At 37.0% G+C, this 25,420-nt stretch overlaps 2 protein-coding genes across 2 annotated transcripts in view; one reads left to right on the forward strand and one right to left on the reverse strand.

Annotated features, from left to right (window-relative positions):
• Positions 1–1,243: 1,243 nt before the first annotated feature.
• LOC132102786 (prostate stem cell antigen-like) lies at positions 1,244–7,021 on the forward strand. Its single transcript, XM_059507433.1, has 3 exons — positions 1,244–1,467; positions 2,388–2,504; positions 6,703–7,021. The coding sequence occupies exons 1-3, from the start codon at positions 1,419–1,421 to the stop codon at positions 6,918–6,920; spliced, it is 384 nt and encodes a 127-aa protein (XP_059363416.1). The 5' UTR covers positions 1,244–1,418; the 3' UTR covers positions 6,921–7,021.
• Positions 7,022–7,689: 668 nt separating this feature from the next.
• Positions 7,690–25,420, reverse strand: part of LOC132102789 (centrosomal protein of 192 kDa-like) — a 34,462-nt gene continuing 16,731 nt past the window's right edge. Inside the window, exons 20-48 of the mRNA XM_059507438.1 lie at positions 20,944–21,061; positions 20,648–20,807; positions 18,879–19,602; positions 18,646–18,794; positions 18,228–18,458; positions 17,923–18,048; positions 17,641–17,784; positions 17,503–17,566; positions 17,166–17,305; positions 16,932–17,024; positions 16,661–16,779; positions 16,306–16,491; positions 16,143–16,233; positions 15,861–16,040; positions 15,535–15,795; positions 15,335–15,456; positions 12,155–12,264; positions 11,906–12,068; positions 11,668–11,849; positions 11,400–11,523; positions 11,206–11,311; positions 10,688–10,895; positions 10,456–10,532; positions 10,268–10,363; positions 10,045–10,164; positions 9,675–9,784; positions 9,438–9,567; positions 8,542–8,600; positions 7,690–8,108 (exon numbers count right to left, since the gene is read on the reverse strand). Of these exons, the coding sequence (XP_059363421.1) occupies positions 7,976–8,108; positions 8,542–8,600; positions 9,438–9,567; positions 9,675–9,784; positions 10,045–10,164; positions 10,268–10,363; positions 10,456–10,532; positions 10,688–10,895; positions 11,206–11,311; positions 11,400–11,523; positions 11,668–11,849; positions 11,906–12,068; positions 12,155–12,264; positions 15,335–15,456; positions 15,535–15,795; positions 15,861–16,040; positions 16,143–16,233; positions 16,306–16,491; positions 16,661–16,779; positions 16,932–17,024; positions 17,166–17,305; positions 17,503–17,566; positions 17,641–17,784; positions 17,923–18,048; positions 18,228–18,458; positions 18,646–18,794; positions 18,879–19,602; positions 20,648–20,807; positions 20,944–21,061 (4,526 nt within the window). The 3' untranslated portion in view covers positions 7,690–7,975. The remainder of the gene's footprint in view (positions 8,109–8,541; positions 8,601–9,437; positions 9,568–9,674; positions 9,785–10,044; positions 10,165–10,267; positions 10,364–10,455; positions 10,533–10,687; positions 10,896–11,205; positions 11,312–11,399; positions 11,524–11,667; positions 11,850–11,905; positions 12,069–12,154; positions 12,265–15,334; positions 15,457–15,534; positions 15,796–15,860; positions 16,041–16,142; positions 16,234–16,305; positions 16,492–16,660; positions 16,780–16,931; positions 17,025–17,165; positions 17,306–17,502; positions 17,567–17,640; positions 17,785–17,922; positions 18,049–18,227; positions 18,459–18,645; positions 18,795–18,878; positions 19,603–20,647; positions 20,808–20,943; positions 21,062–25,420) is intronic.

The raw sequence follows: 25,420 nt of genomic DNA on the forward strand, positions 1-25,420 counted from the left end.
TGCAATACAGGAGAAACACTGCGACAAAAAATGAAGTAGGGCATCACAGTCGCTGAAAGTTCAAGCTGTGTATCCTTGTAATGAGCCTGCCTCCTGCTGTCTGCCGCGAAATTCCACAGAGCCACACTTCCAGTAGCCTACACTCATTTCTACTGGAACAAGCCAGAGCTGGAGAGATTAGCAGTGCACACCTGCTTTAGACTAAATCTGTGTAATAATCACTCAGGCCAATCCTACCAACAATTAAAAAGTGACGTTAGCTCTGAACCTAGAACAACAGGAACCTAGAACAACACCCACCTGTGCTTTTATAACCTCTGAAAGAATGACAGCAATGGAATAACCTGCGATTATTGCGTCGACACTACTGTTTTCAGACATCCAGAAGAACGCCCACTAGTTGTTTTAAACAGAAATTAACTTGCTGCGATTTCAAAACCACATTTCGCAGATGATTCTGATTTGAAGGCCTGCGCTTACAACAGGAAATGAATTGGAGAAGCTGAAATAGCAAGCTTATTCAGACTGTTTTAAGAGTATTATTTTGCCATGTGCAATATTTGGTTCTAGTTTATTATGAAAGTATAGTTTTCAATGGAATAAATATAAAATCCCTGTCAACCTATATCTAGGTTTCATTTGTCTTCAAAAACATGTTGACACTAGAATTGGGTAACACTTTACAGTAGTTAATGTATTAACTAGCAAGGACAAACAATGAACCGTACATTTGTTTCATTATTTATTCATCTTGTTAATGTTAGTTCATAAAAATACAGTCATTTATTGTTAGTTCATGTTAATTCCCAGTGCATTAACTAATGTTAACAAACACAACTTTTGATTTTAGTAATGCATTTGTAAATGCTGAAATTAATTAATATGAATAAATGCTGTAGAAATATTGTTCATTGTTCAAGTTACAGTGCTAGTTTCACCCATTAGTGGAAGCAGTCAGACCTGTCCGTCTGGACTCAGGAGGGAGGAATGATGATCTCATCAGATAAACAAACAAAACATAGAGTGCAAATAATTGTAAACCCTAATTATGACCTTTTTTTTGTTTAAATGAATAAAAGTGACATTAAAGTTCTCAGTCAGGTCAGTCAAGATTAGTCTGAATTTATATCTTACAGTATGTCTCACATACTGAAGGGTGTGATAAACTGCCCTGTGTCTGTAAAATTTACATCTAATCGTCATCATGTTAGAATGTGGTAGGCGCATTGTGGAAGCAGACCAAAAGTATGAGGGAATGCCAGCTGTGCTGTGTGCCTTCTTTCACTGGTCTTTTCAGAAGAGAAGTGAAGGAATGTCTGCTGGGTGGATCTTTGAGGAGACAGAGAGTTTCAGTCTGCAAACGCTTCAGTGAATGCTCTCTCTGACAAAGTCAATCAGTCAGTCAGCGCTTCAGCAACATGGGGACTCTTTCTAGTCTGCTCTTTTTACTTCTAACTGTGCACTCAGGTATGGCTTCCGATTCACTTGCTTCGATTGCGTTCATACATTTTGGATTGTTAAGATGCTTCCATGTTAATAGTTTGTAATGTAGTTCGAAACAGCAGTTCTCTAATAAGGTTCAGATCTAAAGGGTGACAAAATTCAATTGCTATTTCTGAACAGTGGTAAGATTTGGTCGAAATAGAAATTTAAAATGTAAGTGTATGTATATTTGAGTTTATAGATACACTACCATTCAAAAGTTTGGGAATTATTTAATGTTATATGCTTCACGAGGCTGTGTGAAATTAATAAAAGGTACAGAAAATACAGTAATATTGTGAAATGTAATTACAGTTTAAAACTTTTTGCTATATTAATATTTTTTTAAAGATTATATTTTGTTGTGGTTAAAAAGCCACATATTCAGCAGTCATTACTCCAGTCTTGTCAAATGTTCCTTCAGAAATGTTTCTAATATATATATATATATATATATATATTATGATACTTTGATAAATACAGCATTTAACTGAAAGAAAATGCTTTTTTTTTTTTTGTCACATGATAAATGTGTTTACATCCCACTTTTGATCAATTATTAAATTGAACAAAATATAAAGTAAAATTAATAAATAACCTGACCCCAAACTTCTGAACAGTGCTATATTTATTTGGGTTATATGTGATATTTTTGAACCTTTCCATGACTTTATAAGTGACTGTTAATTTTTACCTTGTAAAGTGTGTTGTGTAAACAGAATTATTTTCCAGCACTGTCAGTTTCAAGTATGGTGGCATTTTAGAATAGTGTGCTCTGTTGTGAATTTCAATCATTTTGAAATATCTGCTTGTTCGGTTGCATTATAAATATTATTACATTCAATATAAATGACATCAATTCACATACATCCTGAATAACCAGACTTTTCTGTTTTCTTTTGCAGTAAATGCGCTGAAGTGTTACGTGTGTGGCTCTGCAACATCAAATGAAGAATGTAACAAAAACGTTCAGGACTGTCAGGCTCCTCTGGACACCTGCATGACCACCGTAGGCACACTAGGTGAGCAGATGCATTGACATTAAAGCATTTTGGAAACAGTTTTGTTATAAAGGCCTCAGTGAAGTAACATTTTAGAGTGGAAATATATCTGTATTTTAAAATGATCTATTACATTTTATTTTGAGCATTTAAAAAAAAAAAGTTACTGAAACTTGGCTTTGTGTCTATATAACAAATCTTGTGTCTGAATTGAAAAAGTATAATTTATTTATTTAGTATTATTATTATTATTATTATTACTACATCAGAATGTAACAAGTTATCAAGATGAATATTTTTTATAAAAATCCTTAGTTTCGGTCTGCTATAATAGCCTCAACTTCTTCAGAAACCAACAACATATCCAGACACACAGATCATTTCAGAGTATGACTAATGTTTATAATAAGCACAAATCATGTTGGCAGTACAGCAGAAATGCTGATCGCTTTTATGTTAATATATATTTTACTTTTTACTACTAACAACAAAATGCTTGATGTTTCTTGAACCTGGAATATGCCTTTAAAATATGAAAATGAAATGAAAAATTCTGTCATCATTTACCCTCATGTTGTTCCAAACCTGTATGAGAGTCTTTCTTCTGTTGAACACAAAAGAAGATATTCTGAAGAATGTTTGTTACAAAACCATTTTCATACTATGAAAGCCAATAGATAGAGGCAAGTGTATGTTTCCTAATTTTTTCTAAGTATCTTCTTTTGTGTTCAACAGAAGGAAGAAACACATTTTTGGGTGAACTACTGTATAATTTAACATTTTAAAGGCACATCCTGGGTCCAATAAAAGTTAAGCTCATTTTTACATTACATCCACTGTTCAGTAATATATAGAAATCAAATTTATCAGCGATTTATACTTAATTTCTTGTGGAATCTTACCATTAGAGTCTCATTCAAAACAGTTGATACTATGCAACATAAATAATGATCAGTTATGGGAGTTCTGCATGGTTGGTTGAACAGCATGCTCACGTCATGCGTGCAGTTTAGTAAATTTTATAAGGACGGGAATGATCAGTTTTATAAATCTAGTTCAGCCACTCTCTCTCACACAAATGCATCACAATTAAAGGGATAGTTCTCCCAAAAATGAAAATTATCCCAAGATTAATATGACTTTCTTCTGTCCAACAAATCCAATCTGAGTTCATCTGAAAGAAATGTCCTGGCTCTTCCAAGCTTTATAATGGCAGTGAATGCGTGTTGATATTCAGCAGTCCAATAGAAGTCCAATAAAGTGCATCCATCTTTCATAAAAGTTCTCCACAAGGTCTTCTGAAGTGAAGCAAATCGGGTTTTTTAATATGTATATCCATATTTAAAACTTTATAAACTGTAATTACTTTTTTCAACTGTGTGTTGTACACACATTCATTTTCGATATAAGCCAAGGGGAGCCTGGTTTTCCTTTGGTGTAAACAAAACTTGGTTCTCGCAAGACTAGCATGTTCTCTCCAGAGCTTAAGCTACGCCTACGCCCTACATCATCCGATGTAACACCACTCTCTCGCGCCCGGGTTACCTCTGAGTATATGACATAGGCAATAAAAAACCAAACATAGGCTATAGGCTCATATGCATGCACGATTCACCTTTAAAAGATCGCAATCTCGATTAAAACTCACTTCCTAACAACTTCCTAAATGATGATTCTGTTATGCCTATTTAACCTGTGAAATGACAGTCACATTGGAATATTTAGAGCTGCTTTCCTCCAGCTGCTGATCCAGAGAGAGCAGCTCATATTGTAAACTTTATGTTTGAAACAACTTCACAGTCTACTAACTCAGTACATTTCTGTGTTGCAAACATTAAATAATAACGTATGTATTAGTTTAAAAGTTTAGTCTGGACATAAACTCTGATGTTGCGGCAGATGCAATCAAATTGAGTAAATGACATTTGGAACTATGTTGCGCTTCAAATATAGATTTGTTACATTATGCCAGTAGGTGCGACCAGTGACTGTTAAAATGTATTTGACAGGGACGGATTAATCAAAACATTGTAAGTTACTAATTATAACACTTTTATTTTACAGAAAGAGAACAAAATATCATTTACATTATGAAAGAATATTATCATTGACATTATCATTGAATTCAAGCACTTAATCACTGAAGTTGCTTACATTGTGAAAGGAATATCTTGCTTACATCGTACACACATCAGTTGTTTCTAATGAGAGAAAAAAATCGTTAGAGAGCAGACTGAACAAAGCAGCTGTTTCAGCGATGACTCATCTGAACGCCTCTTATTGTCCATTGTACTCAGGGTTGGGCAAAGATTTATTTTAAAATAAAATACTAAATACTTGCATTTTAAGTGTATCAAAATAAAGACAAAATACAGCAGCCACACAATGTATCAAAATAAATACTAAAAAATACTTTTACGAGGGAGCATGACATTTCTTCTTAAATCTATCCCTTCACCATTACACTGACTCAGATGATTAAGAAAACAATGTTTTGATAGCAACAGCTCTTCTCTGCCCGAGTCATGCAAAAAATCTAATATTCACATATCCCTGTGATCTCCCAGATAAAGGTTAGCTTTAAAGTAACCAACAGTTTAATGTTTAACAGTTTGCGAATGACTACGGCTGTGTTCCTGTGACTCAGCGGTAGAGCATTGCATTAGCAGCACAGAAGGTCATGGGTTCAATTCCCAAGGAAACACACATACTGGTATTAAAAAAAAAATGTATAGCCTGAATGCACTGTAAGTTACTTTGAATAAAAGCATCTGCTAAATGCATAAATGTTAATAGTAACAAAGGGCCTACTTTGCATCAGCAACACTGATTTAATGACAAAGAAGTCATTCATAAGAAGACAACTGATGGAACCTGAATTCATAGCAACAAGTTTCGAACTAATTAATCGTTTGAATGTTAATCATAAATATTATAATATATTATGTGTCAGGTATGCAAAATCATGATCCTACTAAACTGCTACTTCTATAGGGTACAATATGTATTTTTTTTTTTAAATAGCCAGAAGCATAATCATAAAGTAGCAACAGAACTTGTCAAGGAGTTTTAACCCAACTCCAACCACTGAATCTATTGAGAGCCACAGAAGTAGAGGACACATACACATTAATAGTGAAGAACATTTGCTTATAATCCAGAAGAGAATACGTTCTAACAGAAACAGTCAAACTTGTGTAAATGTGGGTGAGAAAGTAAGTTTGTGTGTGTGTGAGGAAGTGTATTGAATGAGTGTGTGCAGCCTGTGGACTACATTGCAGAGGTCTCTTTAGCAACTGATGCCTTTAAGCAAATCAAGTCTCTCAGAGCGGCTCACAAGTTTAGACCATTACGCCTATATAACGTGGCATTAAAATGTAAATTTGTACAACACTGAAGCGCTGTATTATTATTTTTTTCGTGTACAACCGATGAATTTAACATAAGCTGAAAGTAATATATATATATATATATATATATATATATATAAAACAGCCTGCATGTTTCTTACCTTGACCACCTTCTTCCATATGCATCAATTTTCTGTTCTGATCTCAACCAGTTTGGGTAAACTAGTGTATTGAGTAGGCACCAATCAAGTGAAGAGGCATTTATTTGTCATTTGCATAGTTGACACTGGGGAGAACTGGGTATTGAAATGCTTGTGACGAGGCTCAGACATACAGTGACATTAACAAGACATAAAAGACATAGACGTACGTGGAGAGCACTGAGATTTGGAGTGACTTCAGTGCCCATAGACAGAAGACAAGGATAGAGCATTATATACACATAAGTGGCAGTAACAGAAACAATAAAGGTACAGTGTTAAGAGTATAGTGTTCTTATGTAGTCCTGATGTACTCATATAAGATTATTGGGGTAGAGCGGTGTCCAAAATGTCATTGTAGAGTGTCACAGGGTAACATGAAGGAATATTAAAAAAGTGGCAGTGCAAGTACAATGAAAGTAAACGTAAGAGCAGCATGTATTCCATTTAAATGGAGGACATCTGATTGTTAAGTAGTTTAATGGCTTGAAGATAGAAGCTGTTGTTCAGTCTGGTTCTTCAGTTCGTGATCAGATGGATCGTAAGCATCTGCCAGATCTTTTCTAAAAATCAATTATCTGAATCAAAAATAAATTGCTGCATCAGTCATAAAACTATAGCTACTCAATAGAGCAGATGGAGAACTAAAATTTTTTTTTTATTTTTTAGGTGGTTTTACTGCTATTTCCAAGACATGCTCCAATTCAAAACTCTGCACGGGTGCTGCATCCATTGCCTCGGTGGATAATAATGGAAATGGCGTGCAGGTGACCTGCTGTAACAGTAACCAGTGCAACTACAGCGGAGCAGCTAGTGTCACACTGCACCGATGGCTGCTGGTCCTACCACTGCTCCTCATCAGCCTCCTCTTCAGACAGAACACCTGAAATGTTCAACACCCCATCATGGACTACAAGCATCTTTGTGTTGAAAATACTACCGAGCTAACTTTCATTGCTACATTGTCTGTTTGGTCATTTGTTTAAAATGAAGGATGCGTCTGTTAAATGGATCATATATTCCAGACATCTGATCATATAAAGTAATTGTATGAAAACTTTAGTAAGGAAGAATGCGCAAAATGATGGCCTGTGTAACTAGAGAATGAATATAATCAAATGAAAACATAACAGCGTCGCACATGAATTCAGGCCCTAGACGTGTAACTATGGACATTTAATGATTTTTTTTTCCCTCTTTTACTTTTAATAAAAAAAATACAGTTCTAACAGATACAATTCTAAAATCTAATGTCCTGAAAGCAAAAAATAAATGGATTGTAAAATAAAGAAATAAAGTTTTAAACATGTTGACTGCCTACTAAAATGACCAAAAACAAGATTCACATTTTCATTTGGAATAAAAAAAAGGGACATGAATTAAACCGTAAAGGCAGGATACACATTAGTGGAAGACAAAGACAACTTACCAATAAATAAAATTAAGAATTTTTATTTATCAAGAATCGATTCAAAATAAATACACAGGACACACAAAAAGGTAAAATTTTCCACTTATGTTGATGCAGATCTTTCTTTAAAATATTCGTCCAGCTTTATTATGTGACATCACTTCTATCAACAGGTGAACTCATATTAACAGTTAACACAAAAAGGAAACAAATCCTAGAAAATGACAGAAAAACTGATAGACTTTATGTCAGTGATACAAAGGTGATAATCCATGGCAAAATACAAAAAATGATGACAAAAGTTGTGATTCTGGATATATAATATCCGTATTGTATAGTACTTATCCAAAAGGTCATAACTATATGACGATAGCTGTCAACGATCCAAAAAAAAAAAAAAGAAATACATTCGAAGGATAGTGGAAAACACAAAGTTATACATTCTTTTGTGAAGCATTTAGACGAAAAAAGTTCAAGTGTGTTTTACAATGATTCTTATCTCCGTCTTGCAGTGTCCTCTGCTGGCGGTCTTTATGGCAAGGCTTCTCCACTCAGCTCTACGGCCAGTTTAACGTCTGTGTGTGTCTGTACGAGAAGCGTGCTGGAGAACTGGCCTGCAGCGGCCGGCACGAACTGAACAGGGAGGTTGATGTAGTGTTGGGATCTAGGAAGGCACATAGAAAAAATAAATTCAAAGGCAATAAAATGTAGATATAGTAAACCAAACTACCTTGTAATGCTAAGGAGCAAAAAAAAAAAAAAAGTGAATTTCACATCAATACAAGAACCTGCAAAAACTGATGGTTTCACAATTTGTAGCCAACCAATATAATATGAATAAATAAAATATTCTGGAGGTTTAAAATAAAATTAACTAAAAATGATTTGTAACACCATACATATGCAAATAGTGCTGCCTACAAAGCACACACACAAAAAGCTGACCTGTGGCTGAGCTCTGAATCAGAGCCTTCACATCAGGCATTGGCAGCAGGAAGTGACATGGAAGGCTTCAGTAAAATCTCTACACTTATTAGTTTGTGCAAACATTAAGACTTTCTACTACTACAGTGTAAGCGAGAGAGAATGTAACTCACCTTAGAGAATAATTTGAATGCTTGATGTGGAAAGGCTCTTTAGGACTTATGAATTTTAGCTGCAAGTCAATTAGAAAACCTCAAATTATGTTTCATGCCAGACATTTAGGAGCAGTAGCAACAACACTGCACACATCAGCATGCAATGACCTTTTAGTGACTGAATTTGTTAGACTTGAATGTATTTTATATTTAAATGGTGAGCTCACCCAAAAAAATGAACATTTCCTGAAAATATATTCCAAGATAGAGACGCATTTGTTTCTTCATTGGAATAGATTTTGAGGAATTTAGCATTAAAATAGATGCTTACTAATGGATCCTTTACAGTGAATGGGTGCCGTCAGAATGAGACGTTCAAACAGCTGATAAAAACATCACAATAATCCACACGACTCCAGTGGAGAAGTCCATCCCCTGTTGTCCTCTCAAATCAAAATGTTTTCAAATGTGTTTTTACACCAGGACTGTTTTCACGTGTCCACTGCTTGATTTCTGCATATTTCTCTCCTGAATCAGACTAAATTACTTCTTTACAGGATAAATCAATAATATTGTGGACTTGTTTGAAGTTAGATACTTATAAATGACAAAAAATCAGCTGTTTGGTCTCTCATTCTGACGGCACCTATTCAACTGCATAGGATCCATTGGTGTGCAAGTGATGCTAAATTTTTCCAAATCTGTTCCGATGTAAGAAACAAACTCACCTACATGATGATTTTGAAGTAAATTTTCAGCACATTTTCATTTTTAGGTGAACTATTGCTTTAATATGTGTTTTTCACATAAAACCCTCCTTTAAACAACTAAAGGGACACGGATTAGTTGTTAGCCACTTTACAAATCTCATCTGAATTTAGGGTGTTGTGATCAGTGCAGCCCTACATTCTCACCTCATGTGTGCTGGAGGAGTTATTTCTGAAGTTAACCTTTAGTGTGCTGGTGGCACCCACTCGTGTGGCAGGGAATGTGTACAGACTTTGGGGTGCATACACACCTCTCTTTTGGGTCTCAGTGGAAGATCTGAATGAATTGGAGATAAACAGCAAAATTAGCTCTGACATTTTAGGAAAATAATTTTCTTTCAATAAACTTCCTCAAATGATTTCTAACAGGAATACAACCCTTACCCAGTCTTTGAGCCTTCAGAATCAATGCTCTTCCTGTTCTTCACAGTGTCTTTAGTTTTCACCAATGAGCAATTTTCTTTAACCCTGCATGCTTCTCCTGCTCTTATGCCCTGCACACATGAATTAATACACTCAACAGGCAAGTACTACCATTCCCTATAAGCATTACTCCTTCAGCATTAGTTTCCTTTTCCTTGCTTTGAGTAATTAATGACTGAAAATGCCCTTTTAGATAATAATAATAATAATAAAAAAAGGGCTAATAGCCAATGATTTAGCAGGCAAGTTCATTGGGAGTTTCATTAGTTTAGTCCAACTATAAAACACACAAAAAAAATTAAATGCATAACTCTGAATTCATGAGACTTACAGTGCCGCACAACTGAAAGCGAACGCAGCTCTTGTGTTGAGGTTTGGCTGCTGGGTGGCATTCCAAATCCCAAAACTGGGCATAATCTCCCTGATCACGTGGAAGGAAAGTGATTGGAACCTTTTAAGAAAAAAAGTTAAATCATTTAAAATAAAACTAAAAAAAAAAAAATTAATAATCTGTCAGACTAGATGTTGGAAGTGTGATACGTCCATACTCCTACCTTCATCCTTTCTTGAATCCCAAGAGTCCCAGATACCTTCTCACATCTGAAGGCAGAGTATGTGGCACGATAAACATCTCCACTGCTATCAACGCCCTGATCCAACGGGCAACAGCACGATCAAAATCAATGAATTACTCCAGAATGAAAGCTTTCTAAATTCTTACATAAATGCCAACGTCACACACCTTTACATATGGAGGAGCAAATGAAGAGAGGTACCATCTGACCTCCTCTCCATGATTCTCCACCTCCAGAAAACATTCTGCACAAAGAATTGTTTTTTTTCCCATTTCATTTATTTTAATAGGCCAAGATTTCAGAATCCTATTGAAAGTTTTTGTCTCTAATCAGTCACAGTTCTATTATTGTACAAATTAAAGTAATGAAAGTGATTGCGATGACAGGTTCTATCCTCACCTGATGACTCTCCAGAGGCGGTGGGAGGGAAGACTAGTGTTCGGTTCTTGATCTCTACCTGAGGCTGGGTGCTGCTGCACTGAGGTGTCTGTCCTGGTACAGTAGGGGTCTGTGCCTGAGGGGGCAGTGGGCATAAAGAGCGGTCCACGGCACAGCCAGTGGCAGAGACATCCATGGCCAGATCCTGCCGGATCTGAACTTTAATGGACTTTAGAGAGAGAGACATAAGGATGGGCGTTACAGAAAGAGCAGCACCTTGAGGTTTAATTTTCACCTATTGTCTATATGCATTAGGACAGAATTTACATAAGCCGAGTTTTAAAACTTTATGGAATGTGTTGCTCCTTATGGTTTTGCTTCCAAGTTAATTACTTTAAAATAAAAAAAGATTTTCTTTGGTCAAATCAAATCAACAGTATTTCTCAATATGCTGTTGATATAAAAACTTGAACTTGAAACAAAAAACTTGTACACTCCCTCTTAAGTCACGTATATTAAATGCTGCAGGAAATGAGTACCTTCTGTTGATTATCACACTGTACATAGATCCGTCCACTCCAGGGCAGCATGGAGGACTTGGTTGCTAAAGAAGGATTGGGACTGATGAGGATTTGCAAATGGCTCCTAAAAAAAAATTAAAGTACTTAAAGTTTTGTTCTCGTTTTTCAAGTCATTGATTTTGCTGGTGTGTGTTTATATGTGAGTCTCGTACTGAGGGTCAATGACTCCGTGCTGTGGGGTGATGGTAAGGCAGTGAGCAGGCCAGGACAGCTCAAAGCTCAGCTCTCTGTTTGAGCGGTTTAGTATCTGTACATGCCTGGTGTCAGCCGCACTTTCTGCAAATAAACCAGCAGAAAACAACATTTGGATGGGGAAGCATAAACTTGCTTATTGCATTTTCTTTGAGTCAAACAAATACTATTTACTAACAACATTAAACCATTTTCAATATCACATTCTTAAACTCGAATGAGTCTTACTGAAAGTGGGTGCTGTGAGAACAAGCTGTTCAGGTTTGATGCTCCAGGTGTTCTCTAGGTTCAGCTCTGGTTGTTTCAGGACAGGTTCTGATGGACTTAATGGAGGACCTTTGACTGGTAGCACGTCCAGGGAAACATTACTGATGTAGCGGCCCGACAACCCCAAGCTGCTGCGTGGAGAACTACACATTAACTTCATCAGCACATGTTCAGAATGCCGTTTGTTGAGGATGTTTACCTGTCTGATTCACAAGTGTGCCGCTGTGAAGGTCTGACAGACTCCACATGGTCACTCTCTCCAGAGTCTGACATTTCCACAGTGCCAAATAGTGACAGCATCACTTTGCTCATGTTGCCATAGAAAATCTGAGCTTCATTTGGCCTTTGAGGCAGATCATATTCTGAAAATAAACAAAGCCACAATCACAACAAGAGTCAAGTAACTAATTAAAAGTAATTCATTTCGAGCAAATCCTTGTCATCTTACCCTCCTGAACCTGCTCCTCTCCAAGGAACATTTCATCAAACTGGATATTTTTTAATAAGCTGTTCTCAGACAGTACTTTATTCCCTGCTTCTGGTTTGATTTGAAGTAACCTTGAAAACATTAAAAACAACAAAACATGTTGTTTTCACATCACAGAATATGTAAAATTCAACTGAACAGATCAAGTTCACATTTAATAAGGAAATCAATTATATTTCATTTCCAAAACGTTCTTCAATGAACTATGTATTAGGGCTGCAACAACTAATCGATAAAATCGATAAAAATCGATTATGAAAATCGTTGTCAACGAATGTCATTGTCGATTAGTTGGTCTGCTCACGTCACGGGGAGCGTTACTGATGACGTCACTTTCATGACAATAGTCACACGCGAAATGGCAGAGTAATGTTAATCGGAGAGAAATGACAGATCAATCGGCGGCAGAAAAAAGTGTGCGCCCCAAGTCTTCTAAGGCATGGGAGCATTTTACATTAAATGCAGCAAATAAGACTGTAATCTGCAAGTTATGCAAAGCTGATCTTGTGTGGCATGGAAGTACCACAGTGATGCACGAACACATGAAGAGGAAACACGTTGTCACGGATGAAGGTGAAACATCAGCACGGTAAGCAAAAACTGTAGCCTATATTCTCATTATATGAAGATGTGAAAATAGTATAGTCTGGTTTAATTCAATGCTACTGTGTAAACAGCTTTGTTTACCAACTTCGGGACAGTCACACTAGATCTATTTTGTCTCGAGCATCAGGTTGCACAATCATTTTGCTCGCAACATAAGTGATGGATTATAATAGCGCTACTCCAGAAATAGGTTAAATTAAATGGTTAAAGGCAAATTAAATATAAAGGCAGTTAATAACAGCAGTAGTAAAAGATTGTTTTTTTTTTAGTCACTGTAGTCAGTGGTTTTTAGCGAATGCATAATTTTTCCTGTCCTGAGTTTATTGATTTAAAAACGATTGTATTGCTTTCACTTTAACTTTTTCACAGAAAATAGTCCGTTCCGTCTCTACGGTTAGAATCCTGCGTCCATAGCAACGCTCTGTTTTTCATGGCAACGATGTGTTATATTTCGCAGCGAGCGGTCTGTTATCAAGAAATAACAGACCGCATTCTACATTGGAATTCAACCAAGCCATGTAATAAAAAGTTTTAAAAAAGTTTTGATCTACTGCGGCTCTACTACGTTCACACGCTTGTTTTCAGTCTTTCTATATTTAATTGATCAATATATCCTTATAATTAATTTAATTTTAAATAAAAATCTGAACATCATGTCTGTGTAAATTTGTTTTACCAAAAATTGTTAAAACAAATTTACACAGACATGATGTTCAGATGTAAATATATAAACCAAAACATCTAAAATAGATAATAAATTAAATTTTTATTTAAAATTAAATGAGTATGCAAGGAGAGACAATTTATGTGTAAATCAATATTTGCATAACTGCAACTCTATCTGACCCATCCCTCACTCACAGAGACAAACGCTATCTTGACTTGAAACCAGACCAGTGGAGTCTGCTTGAAGAGCTTTGCACTGCTCTTAAGCCATTTGAATGTGCCACTGTTTTTATGAGTGGGCAGGAATATATAACAGTCTCTTCATTGCCTCCACTTGTGAAAGGGCTCTTGAAGTCCACTGAAGGTGCTGTCTAAGATTCAGCTTCAGTGAAGTCCTTCCAAGTCACAGCAGTTGAGCAGCTTCAAAACAGATGGAAGGAATCACTCTTTGATCAGGTAGATAATCCTGTGGTTCTCTCCTCTGCTCTGGACCCAAGGTTCAGAAGACTGAAATTTCTGTCACCTGAGCAAATTATAACTGTTCAAGCTAAAGTGCAAGCTAAAGCACTTGCAGCAAGAAGGGAGATGGTGCAACAGCAAATTACCACCTCAACCAAAAGAACTGCAGCTGAACCTTCAACATCTTTGCTTGACTCACTCCTTGAGTCTGGAGGCAGCAGTGATGAAGAGAGTAGAGAGGAGAAAGCTGAGGAGGACCTCAACACTCAAATAAGAAATGAAATCCTGGCTTACTTTGGTGAGAGGCCCCTAGCCAAGGAAGAAAATCCTTTGGATTGGTGGAGAGATAATAAAGATAAATATCCCACCTTGGCAAAATTAGCTAAATCCTACTTGTGTATCCCAAGCTCCTCAACACCATCTGAGCGTCTGTTTTCCGCTGCAGGTAACATAGCTTCCAAAAAGAGAGCCAGCCTCAGCCCGGAGCATGTGGACATGCTGACATTTTTGCATTCCAATTCAAAGTTTTGGAAGAGTGAATAAGAAACATGTTCTTATGAACAACACTGAACAGTGACAGTTTTCCTCTTCTTCTGCATTCTACCTCTGTATCAAAACAGTATCAAACAGTAACGTTTGTTTATTATTTATAATTTTGATATTTCAACAAAATACGCTGCTTAATATATTATTACAAACATCTTTGTGTCCTAATTTCATAATGTGAAGTTTATATGAGCAGCACAACTCAATATTTTGTTTTGTTTATTTATATTTTGGATATTTAAAGAAGTTTTATTGTTTAAAAACTGGACAAACTTTTGTGTTTTAAGGTTTAAAATGTAAAAATTAAAGATTATATTAGTAAAACTCAAAACTTGCACTTTTTAAAGTACACTTTTAAACATAAATACCCTGATTTAGGGTTTTATTTAGTTATAATAAACAAAAAGATCAAACTGAATAAAAAAACCTGTATCCGATTAATCGAAAAATTAATCGTCCGATTAATCGATTATGAAAATAATCGTTAGTTGCAGCCCTACTATGTATAGCAGCATTCAAAACTTTTCTTTTGTTTAACACTTTATGATTCTGATGTAACCTACTTTGTTAAATTGAAAGGATAGAGGGAACTAAGAAAGTATAATTTTTTTTTAATTTGGTTAGTTCTCCAAAAAAAAAAAAAAAAAAAAAAAAAAAAAAAAAAAAAATTAACTGCAAAAATTACACAAATTGTTTAAATGTGACACCTACTTATTTTTTTTTAATTTAAACATCAAGTTAAAAAGATCTTTTTTTTTTATATAAAACTGTCATATGTTATAAAATATTTTATATATTTTTGTTGAATGTAAGAAATATTAAGACTGAAAAGTTTCTAAAAGTCAAATGAGAATTGCCACTGACTTCCTGAACTGTTGTCGAGAGACCTCGTCCCCACAGAAGAGGCAGATAGTGGCCAGGAGAGCTGCACCAGACTGACAGAGAGCCTGCTCTCTGCGTGTAGCCTTCATCGCCATTGTGATCACCTGGAGAAACAGCACTGATAAATCTTCCAAGCAAATAAAGGCATTAAAAAAAAAAAACACAACATGCACTTGGCTCACCTCCTGTGTTCGCTCTTTCAGGACAAACTGTGATGGGGACAAGCTAATAATGGTTGAGTCCATTACAGCTCGATTCTGAAGACTGCTGTAGGGTACCAATTTGACGAAGGCAGCACGTGAACCCGTGTTTCGCACACACACCGAGAGCTTACTGACACGACCAGCCTGCACTCCACTCAGTGTGGCCACATAACCGTCAGAACGCTTCCTCAACTCCTCCAGGATCACATTACTCGTGCCGCCATACCCTGACAGAGGGATCTGAGAACACAGAGCTAAAATGTAACACAATGTTACTGTTTATGAGCGATTACTAATAAACTCACAGTGAATTTGACCCCAGGCTGGGATGCACGTGCAGCAGACTGCTTGATCTCCAGTTTAGCCAGCATGGATGCAACACGGGTGGGAGCAAAGAGCAGATGAACAGTCACATCCTCTTTGGGTTTGATTGACAGCTCTCTGTTGTGTGTCAGTCGCTCATCCGGGCCGAATGAGCTCTGCAGCTGCAGGAATGAGATAGAAATAAGCAAGTAGTAATATACCAGGAGCTCCGTATATTATAGACCTCCATGTCTAAAACTGCATTTCTCAGTGAGTTAGATTACCTGGAAACAGTCTTGGTCTTGACCCCTGATGAGAAGGCGGAGTTGCTGTGATGTAGTGGGTGAATTGTTCCTTAGGACCAGTTTCTGTTGCCTACAAACACACAAGCTTCATTTACATCCAATCCAATTTTGATTGGCAGTTTCTATGGCTATAAATACTCACACGGCTCTTCCCAGGGTAACACCTCCCCATCCCATGAACTGTTTGTTGGAGAGGATGGGTGGGACTTCAGCCTGTGATAATACAGCGGATGGGGATGCTACTTTCCCAGAAACTCCCTGGACCATCTCTCCTTTCAGCATCACCTCATACTGAGGTCCGCTGGGTAGAACCAGAATCGTCAACGCACTGAGAATAGAAAATAAATATTAATCCAAACTCCAACAATATGAAGTAGCAAGTATGTTTTAAAAATAAACTTTGCCCCTAAATAGTTCAACTATATTTCAGACAATCCAAATTGTAGAGCATTTAATATAAGAGGTAAAAAATAATCAATCTATATGAGTGAACATGCCTCTCCCTGAGTTTCTGTGTGTCCTGGGCAGTAAAGGAAACCACTACGCCCTGCTCCTCGCCAGCTTTCAGAATCAGTTCCTCTGGCCTCATAGTGAAGCAGGGCTCCCCATCAGTACACTGAAAAACAGCCAGAAAGACACAGAGTGAATCCACAGCAAAGTCTAAGCTACATAGTTTTAACACAGCAGTGGTGATGCACATACTAGTGTATTTATAGGATTTTGTCAATGTATGAAACATGGAATTGTTTTAAGCTCGTGATCAGGTACCTTTAGTCTGAGTAGAACATCGATGTTGCCTGCATTCTTTAAGGGAAGCGTCTGTTTGGCTGTCTGGCCCAAAGGAGCCCGAAGACACACCGTCTGTACAGATATTCATGAAGTAAATAAGTGACAACAAGCAACTAAATAAATCAAATAAGTTAATTAAAAAGCTTTTTGAAGTTATGAAAAGGCTTCAGTTTATCTAAGTGTGACTTGTGGAGACATTGTTTTATCCATTACCTGTAGGTCTTTGGGTGCATGCACTCTGGGAGTGCCAGACCTTGCCCTCAGGGCTACACTCTGAATCACATGACTGGGGCCTGGACTGTCCACCTCGATGTCCACCCGTGCGCTGTATTCATCAGCTGGCCCCAACTCACCTGCATCAAAAACAAACAGCATCTCATGTTTAGTCTGTGATCTATTTTGCTGAAACTAAAATCATAAAGTATTAAAAATCCAAATCTCTCTAAAACTAATGATAATATCACGGATACTATTATAGTATTATCAAATAACACTGATACAGGTTAAACATTTCTCAACTTGTGTCTAGTTTTTAGGTTTACATGCATACCTGAACTTGAAGAGTATTTCTGAGGTGCACTGAAATTAACCCACACCAAGAAGCTTTCTTTATTCTGAAGAAAAAATAAGAAATGTAAACCGTCAAATATGCCACCAAATCAGAAAACAAATTTAAAGAGATGTTCACCTCTGCATAACTGGCATGCAGCACGTGGTTTATGACTGATGAAGTTGAAAGCGAGGTCAGATTTGAGCCAGTATGAAGGGAACCGTCTGTGTTCATGGCAACTGGGCTCTTAGAGAAGCCGAAACAATGCCATGCTGAAGCATTCTGTGAGAGAAAAAACCTTTGTCCTTGAATTTAATTAACATTAACATGCCTTTGAATGAAGTCTGAGCTTAATCAGTCTGATGTCTAGTACACATAGAACACATTTTTCCAAACCAAACGCTGAGAGATTTTACTGACCGCACTGATAACGAGTCGAATAGGCACAGTGGCATGACAACCGTTGACAACTTTGAGCGGCAGGGCCTTGGTACTGCCCCCCGGGAGGTCCCCGAAGTCCAGAAAGCCTGACTTTCCAACATCAACCTATTCATTAAAAAAAAAAAAAAAAAAAACATGTTAGTTTTGCACTCACACGCCATAATCCTACAGGGAAGGAAAAAAAATTAATAAAGAGATTTCAAGGGATTTCAAACTGCCATACGATTAATCCTGGCTACAAAAAATAAAATAAAATGACTCTGAAACTAAAAAGTAACGCTAACCTTTATTGCAGGGTTCTCAGCCACAGCGATCAGCACCAGTTTCTTTGCAAAGACTTCTGCATGTGCCACAGTCTCCGACTCAGCAGATGCAGGCCAGGACGACACACTGAGAGTATACTGATACAGTCCAGCCCTTGGTGCTATAAACAAAACCTTCTGTTCTTCTGTACATTTGGGTCCAATTATGGTCTTATTTTTTACTATCAGCCACTGGAATGGGACAGACTCCACCTGTGATAAAATTACAATTATAATACTGCATACAGATGTCAACTGAATGAATAAAACCTCTCGATAAGACCAGTGGTTCTCATTCTTTCTGACTGCGAGACCATATTTAACCCCACCTCCCGCAGTGTGCCTCAGCCAGAGTTGTTGAGAACCACTGGTCTAGACTACATCTGACAGATTTCTGAACCTTCTCTCCATCAATGGATAGGCTTGTGATGGAGACTGAAACTTGCTGCCAGCGCTCCGAGGGGTTGAAGATGTTGAGGGACGTCTGAGAAGCAATTCCCACACAGCAAGAACTGGGAAACTTCAGCTCATTTGGAACCATCACTTGAACTGAAGAAAAAAAAATCTTCTAATTTTAACAAATTCCTTCATAACACAAATGTCTTAAAAATACATGAATTATTTTCAACTCACTTCTAAGGTCTGCTAGATCCTGTACACCCCATGATCTAACTCTAGGCTGTCCATAGGTCTTGCTGACTGGATACTGAGGAGGATGCTGTTGACCGGAGTTCAGGTAACCAGACTGAAGACTTGTATGCCCAGGTGCATGCATAGGTCCCATAGATGGGTTTGCAGCTGATACTCCATACAAACCAGATGGCCCTCCAATCTGATAAGGATGAGAATGTAGAGGCCCCTCTGAACTCAGATACTGCTGTGCCAGTTTGGAACTGAAGAGGGAATGCCCTGTTAGGTGGTTGTGAAGATTTGGCAAGGCACCCTGAGAGGTGTAACTTGGTACTGCCCGATATGTCAAGTCATCCGCAGCGCCAAAATTAGACCCAGACCCCAAGACATGAGGCAACACTTGGTGTGCCTGTTCTGTGGCTGTCCCAGATGAATGCTGAATGTTCAGCTTGCTCGAGTATCCAGAATCGCCTTGAGGGTACAACCTCGGCCCAGGCTCAGACTGATGGTTGCCCTTAGAGTATGTGTTTCTGTAGTCTTTATGGAAGTCACTTTTGCTGCCTGAGCCCGGTTCAGAGGTCTTTTTGTTGAGGCCTGGAATTTCAGAGTGGCAAAGAGGCTCTGGACTCTTTAAAGAACTCAGAACATTTCCATTATCAAACGGCTCCACTGGAGGCGTTGGACTGGCTCGGATTATAGTGGTGCTTAGAGCCATCGAGGTGTTTTTCTGGAGAAGCAAAAAAGATTCAGTAAATCAGCAGCATTGCTATCAATATCAAATAATGGTCAAGCAACATAGGCTTCTAATAGGGCTACAACAAACATTTATTTTGATAATCTATTAGTCTAACAATTATCAGAATGCTTATTCAACTAATCATTGATCATTTAAACAATTAATCAGTAGGCTTTAAAAGATTATTCAGCTTTTGCAATTAAGTTAAAATATTGAGTTTTGTATATTTTAACTAAAAGAAAAAAAAACAAGATACCGTAAATCACTACAGTTTTTGAAAGTTAAATTTCTTATTAGATTTTAAAATTGTATTTAGATTTTTATAAAATTATAATACAATGATTTATTTTTGACAATACAAATAAATATATTTGGCACTCAAAATAAGATAACAGACCAGAGGCCAATGCTAACATCTAGAAAGTGGGGATGCCGTAATTCCCAATATAATATTGAACCGTTCAGTACGACATACAGTTTAATAAGTGCTTGTGAATTGTGTTTTTTACAGTTTTGCATTTAAATCATTTCTGTGCAATTCATTTCTTTCCCAATTGGCTCTGTTTGTGTATCTGTGAGTCTATGTGTTGAGATGAGGAAATGCCTCGCTGCTTATAACGTGCATTTGCAACAGCTAAACTTTTTCAGTTGTAATGACTAGTCATCAGAAACAAATCGAAAACCACAGTTAAAAAAAAAAAAAAAAAAAAAAAAAAAAAAAAAAGTATTGAAATGTGGACTAACTGTATGGTTGCATACCTGCTAGAAAGCAAGATATATCAAATCGACTTTTACTAAAGCATTGTAAATGTATTTTAACAAGAAAAAGTATAACTAAAAAGTCTCCCTTCAGGTTGCAGTACACATGGATTTTTTTCTGTAATATGTTTTTATAAAGTAAAAAAAATAGACATTTATTTTTTGAAAACCTGTGTTAAAATGTAACAAATATGATACATGAAACACTTTCATGTCCTAAATATCTAATTAGTTTATACTGTAATTCACAAAAAAAAAAAGCAGGTTAAACACTCACTTTACGGTGATCAGGGGTGGGCATGAAAGTGTTCTCATTAATTGAGAGATAAGTCAGTCTGCTGAGAGATGGGCTTGAACAATGAGACTGAGGGGAACCAGGATCTCCAGCAGGACTCGTCTGAGCCTTCCCACTACCAGGTGAGCATGGAGACGTCTCCCTATTTACAAAACACATGGTTAGGAGTCAAATCAGGCCATTATTTATCCATGTTCTGAACCACAAATATATATATATATATATATATATATATATATATATATATATATATATATATATATATTTTTTTTTTTTACCCATTTCCACTTGGAATGGAGGTCTGGCTTGGACTGGAGTGGGTAAGAGGAGAGGTGGATGGTCTGAAATTACAATGGGTGATGTCCACAACACCAGGGGCACTGCTCTCAGGTGAGCCTTCAATAACAAGGAGTAAATAAAGTTGATGTCCCCTATTTTCTGAAACTTGCATGATGTACAGGCATATTTAAGCACAGACAAGAGATCAAACTAATGCAGTAAACAGAATCATAAAAATAAGTGTAATAAACTAGGACTGTTAATTAAAGCAAATGATGATATGCCATTAATCACATTAATATGTGCTGAGAAAATACCACAAATGAGAATAACTCAAAAATATAACATTGTGTCAGATAAAACCTTTGCACATACATTACAAAAACGGTCTGAAGTGAGACTTATGGACCATTAAACCAATTAAGCATGAATTAATCTAAAAAATTGATACTGATGAAAAACTGAGGTCAATTAGGAATGCACAATTCATCAAATTTCTAATCACGATTACAATTAAAAGATACCACAATTATATGACTGTTCAAGGCAACAATTTAAAAAAAAAAAAAAAAAAGTTGTTCAAAGCCCACTTTGTTATTCTTCGTGCTTAAGATGTTTATTTTTTCCCTACGTTATCTTAGGCTTTTTCCATTGTTTAAATTTTAGTACAACATTTGTAATACCATGCATATTTATACTTGTATGTAATGTATAGTTCAAATTTGAGGATTAATACTACAGAAAAGCAATAGAAGTTTTTCAGAGTGTTTTCAGCTTCTTTTCATCTAAAAATATGGCACACAGTTGCTTCAAACAATGGTATAAACATCAAATTGTGATTATGCGTGTAATAGTCGCAATTACTATTATTTAAAGGGGTCATATCATGCAATTTCAAGTTTTGCATTCTCTTTGGAGTGTTACAAGCGGTTCGTGCATAGATAAAATCCCTTAAGTAGAAAAGACTAAAGTCTCAAACCCAAAGAGATATTCTTTATAAAAGTTAAAGACTCGTCCACGTCCTCCTGAAACGTCTCGTTTAAACGCCCCCATGTCTACGTCACTGTGTGGGAAGGTTTGCATAACACCGGCCAAATGTTCACACAAAGAAAGAAGGTGTAACTTTTATGCTTGCTGTAGTATTGTTGCTGCTGCTGCTGGAGATGCTGTGTGTTTCATTGTGAAAGCAAAACTACTTTGGCCTTCCAAAAGAGCACACAACTAGAAATCAGTGGTTAAGTTGTATTTATGTGTGCAGCGCATTTTATGGAGGACTGTTTCCTGGGAGAGTAGCCTACAATGCCGGCTGTCACACAAAGGCTGTTTCTATAAAGTGAGCCAATTCCAAATTTGCAAGTACAGTCTGGTGTTTCTGACTCACTTCTGTAAATATGTTTTCATATTTAAAGAATTTGCCAGTGACAAATTTAAGATTTGTACACTGCCACTGTAAGATTTGAGCAGTGTAGAGTAGCGCTTGTTTGTCTGTTCTCAGATCACAAATGCATACATGGTATTACGTTTACACAGCACGCTATATAGCTGTAGCAAATTGTAGCTCCGTGTAGCTGTTTTTATTTTATTTTTTTCTCTAGAATCTTAATCTTACTATCACTCTCTGTTTTTTTAAAGTGGTAAAATAACTTAATTCACACCATATTTCTGATATTATCGATCAATCTTATCAGATTAACTTTGATCGTTCACTTTTATTTTATATCCGTGAGTGCAGTACACCTGCAAAGCGTTAGCACTCGTTAGCTTGTCATTAGCGTTTTCATTCGAACCTATCGCTGTTTTCTTTTCTCCTCTCCCTCGCTCCAGTTTTTCCACAAGTTCATCAAACAACCGCAGTAAGAATATTTCATCAAGTACGGTGAGTAATGGCTTCTCCCGTCATTGTTACTTGCACCTCTTGCCACATGTACAGTTTATCTATCTCTGTCGCTGATGAGGGATTCACATGTGATAAATGCAGGGAAATAGTTAGGCTGACAGAGAAGATTTCAGAATTAGAGACACGCATCCAAACTTTAATTGAGGACAGTAAGAATGTTAGGGCTCTAGATACGGCTTTGGATGCGTCTAGCTCAGGGATTCCTGTACATTGTTCGGTTCCGGAAACAGAGCCCCAGCAGCAGGGCAACTGGGTGACGGTGAGGCAGCGTAGTCGTGGGTCAAAACACCGCTCTTCTGTTCCGATCAAAACATTAAACAGGTTATCCCCACTCAGTGATGCACCCACTGAGAAACCTGATGAAAGTGCTCTTGTTATTGGTGATTCTATTGTACGGAACGTGAATATAGAGACACCAGCCACCATAGTCAAATGTTTACCGGGAGACAGAGCGCCTGACATCTTGGCAAATTTAAAAGTGCTGGCTAATGCTAAACGTAAATACAGTAAGATTGTTATTCATGCCGGCGCTAATGATGTTCGACTTCTAAAATAACATTAAAGAAGTGTGAAAACTTACAAGCACGATGTCAGACACTGTAATATGCTCTGGTCCCCTCCCTGCTTACCGTGGTGATGAGATGCATAGCAGATTGTCATCACTCAATGGCTGGATGTCTAAGTGGTGCCCACAGAATAACATAGGTTTCATAGACAATTGGACGAGCTTTTGGGGCAGACCTGACCTGTTTAAAAGAGATGGTCTTCATCCCTCCTGGGGTGGCGCCAGTCTTCTCTCTAGTAATATGGCAAATAGTCTTAGTGTTTATACTTGACTAACTGGGGCCCAGGTCAGGAAGCAGACAGACTGGCTAAACCGACCGTCTGCTAGCTGCCTCCCGTCACAGAGGTCAGTTAATTCTCAGCACATAGAGACTCTTTCACCTAGATATCACACTATAGAGACTGTGTCTGTTCCCCGAACTAGAAAATACAAAAAACGTCCAAACCAAGTTAAGATTAACAATTATCGATCAATATGGATAAACAAATGATAAAGCTTGGCTTATTGAATATCAGATCCCTTTCTACGAAAACACTTTTTGTAAATAATATGATCACTGATCATAATATAGATGTACTCTGTTTGACAGAAACCTGGCTAAAACCTGATGATTACATTATTTTAAATGAGTCCACCCCCCAAGATTACTGTTATAAACATGAGCCACGTCTAAAAGGCAAAGGTGGAGGTGTTGCTTCAATTTATAACTACGTTTTCAGGATTTCTCAGAGGGCAGGCTACAAGTATAACTCGTTTGAAGTAATGGTACTTCATATAACATTATCCAAAGAAACAAATGTTAATGATAAATCCCCTGTTATGTTTGTACTGGCTACTGTATACAGGCCACCAGGGCACCATACAGACTTTATTAAAGAGTTTGGTGATTTTACATCCGAGTTAGTTCTGGCTGCAGATAAAGTTTTAATAGTTGGTGATTTTAATATCCATGTTGATAATGAAAACGATGCATTGGGATCAGCATTTATAGACATTCTGAACTCTATTGGTGTTAGACAACACGTTTCAGGACCTACTCATTGTCGAAATCATACTCTAGATTTAATACTGTCACATGGAATTGATGTTGATGGTGTTGAAATTATTCAGCCAAGTGATGATATCTCAGATCATTATTTAGTTCTTTGCAAAATTCATATAGCCAAAATTGTAAATTCTACTTCTTGTTACAAGTATGGAAGAACCATCACTTCTAACACAAAAGACTGCTTAAGTTATCTTCCTGATGTATCCAAATTCCTTAGCATATCCAAAACCTCAGAACAACTTGATGATGTAACAGAAACTATGGACTCTCTCTTTTCTAGCACTTTAAATACAGTTGCTCCTTTACGCTTAAGGAAGGTTAAGGAAAACAGTTTGACACCATGGTATAATGAGCATACTCGCACCCTAAAGAGAGCAGCCCGAAAAATGGAGCGCAGCTGGAGGAAAACAAAACTAGAGGTATTTCGTATTGCTTGGCGGGAAAGTAACATATCCTACAGAAAAGCATTAAAAACTGCTAAATCCGATTACTTTTCTTCTCTTTTAGAAGAAAACAAACATAACCCCAGGTATTTATTCAATACAGTGGCTAAATTAACGAAAAATAAAGCCTCAACAAGTGTTGACATTTCCCAACACCACAGCAGTAATGACTTTATGAACTACTTTACTTCTAAAATCGATACTATTAGAGATAAAATTGCAACCATTCAGCCGTCAGCTACAGTATCACATCAGACAGTGCACTATAGACCCCCTGAGGAACAGTTCCACTCATTCTCTACCATAGAAGAGGAAGAATTGTATAAACTTGTTAAATCATCTAAACCTACAACATGTATGTTAGACCCTATACCATCTAAGCTCCTAAAAGAGGTGCTTCCAGAAGTCATAGTTCCTCTTCTGACTATTATTAATTCCTCATTGTCATTAGGATATGTCCCCAAAACCTTCAAACTGGCTGTTATTAAGCCTCTCATCAAAGAACCACAACTTGACCCCAAAG

Source organism: Carassius carassius, chromosome 24 (assembly GCF_963082965.1).
Source record: "Carassius carassius chromosome 24, fCarCar2.1, whole genome shotgun sequence".
Classification (NCBI taxonomy): domain Eukaryota; kingdom Metazoa; phylum Chordata; class Actinopteri; order Cypriniformes; family Cyprinidae; genus Carassius; species Carassius carassius.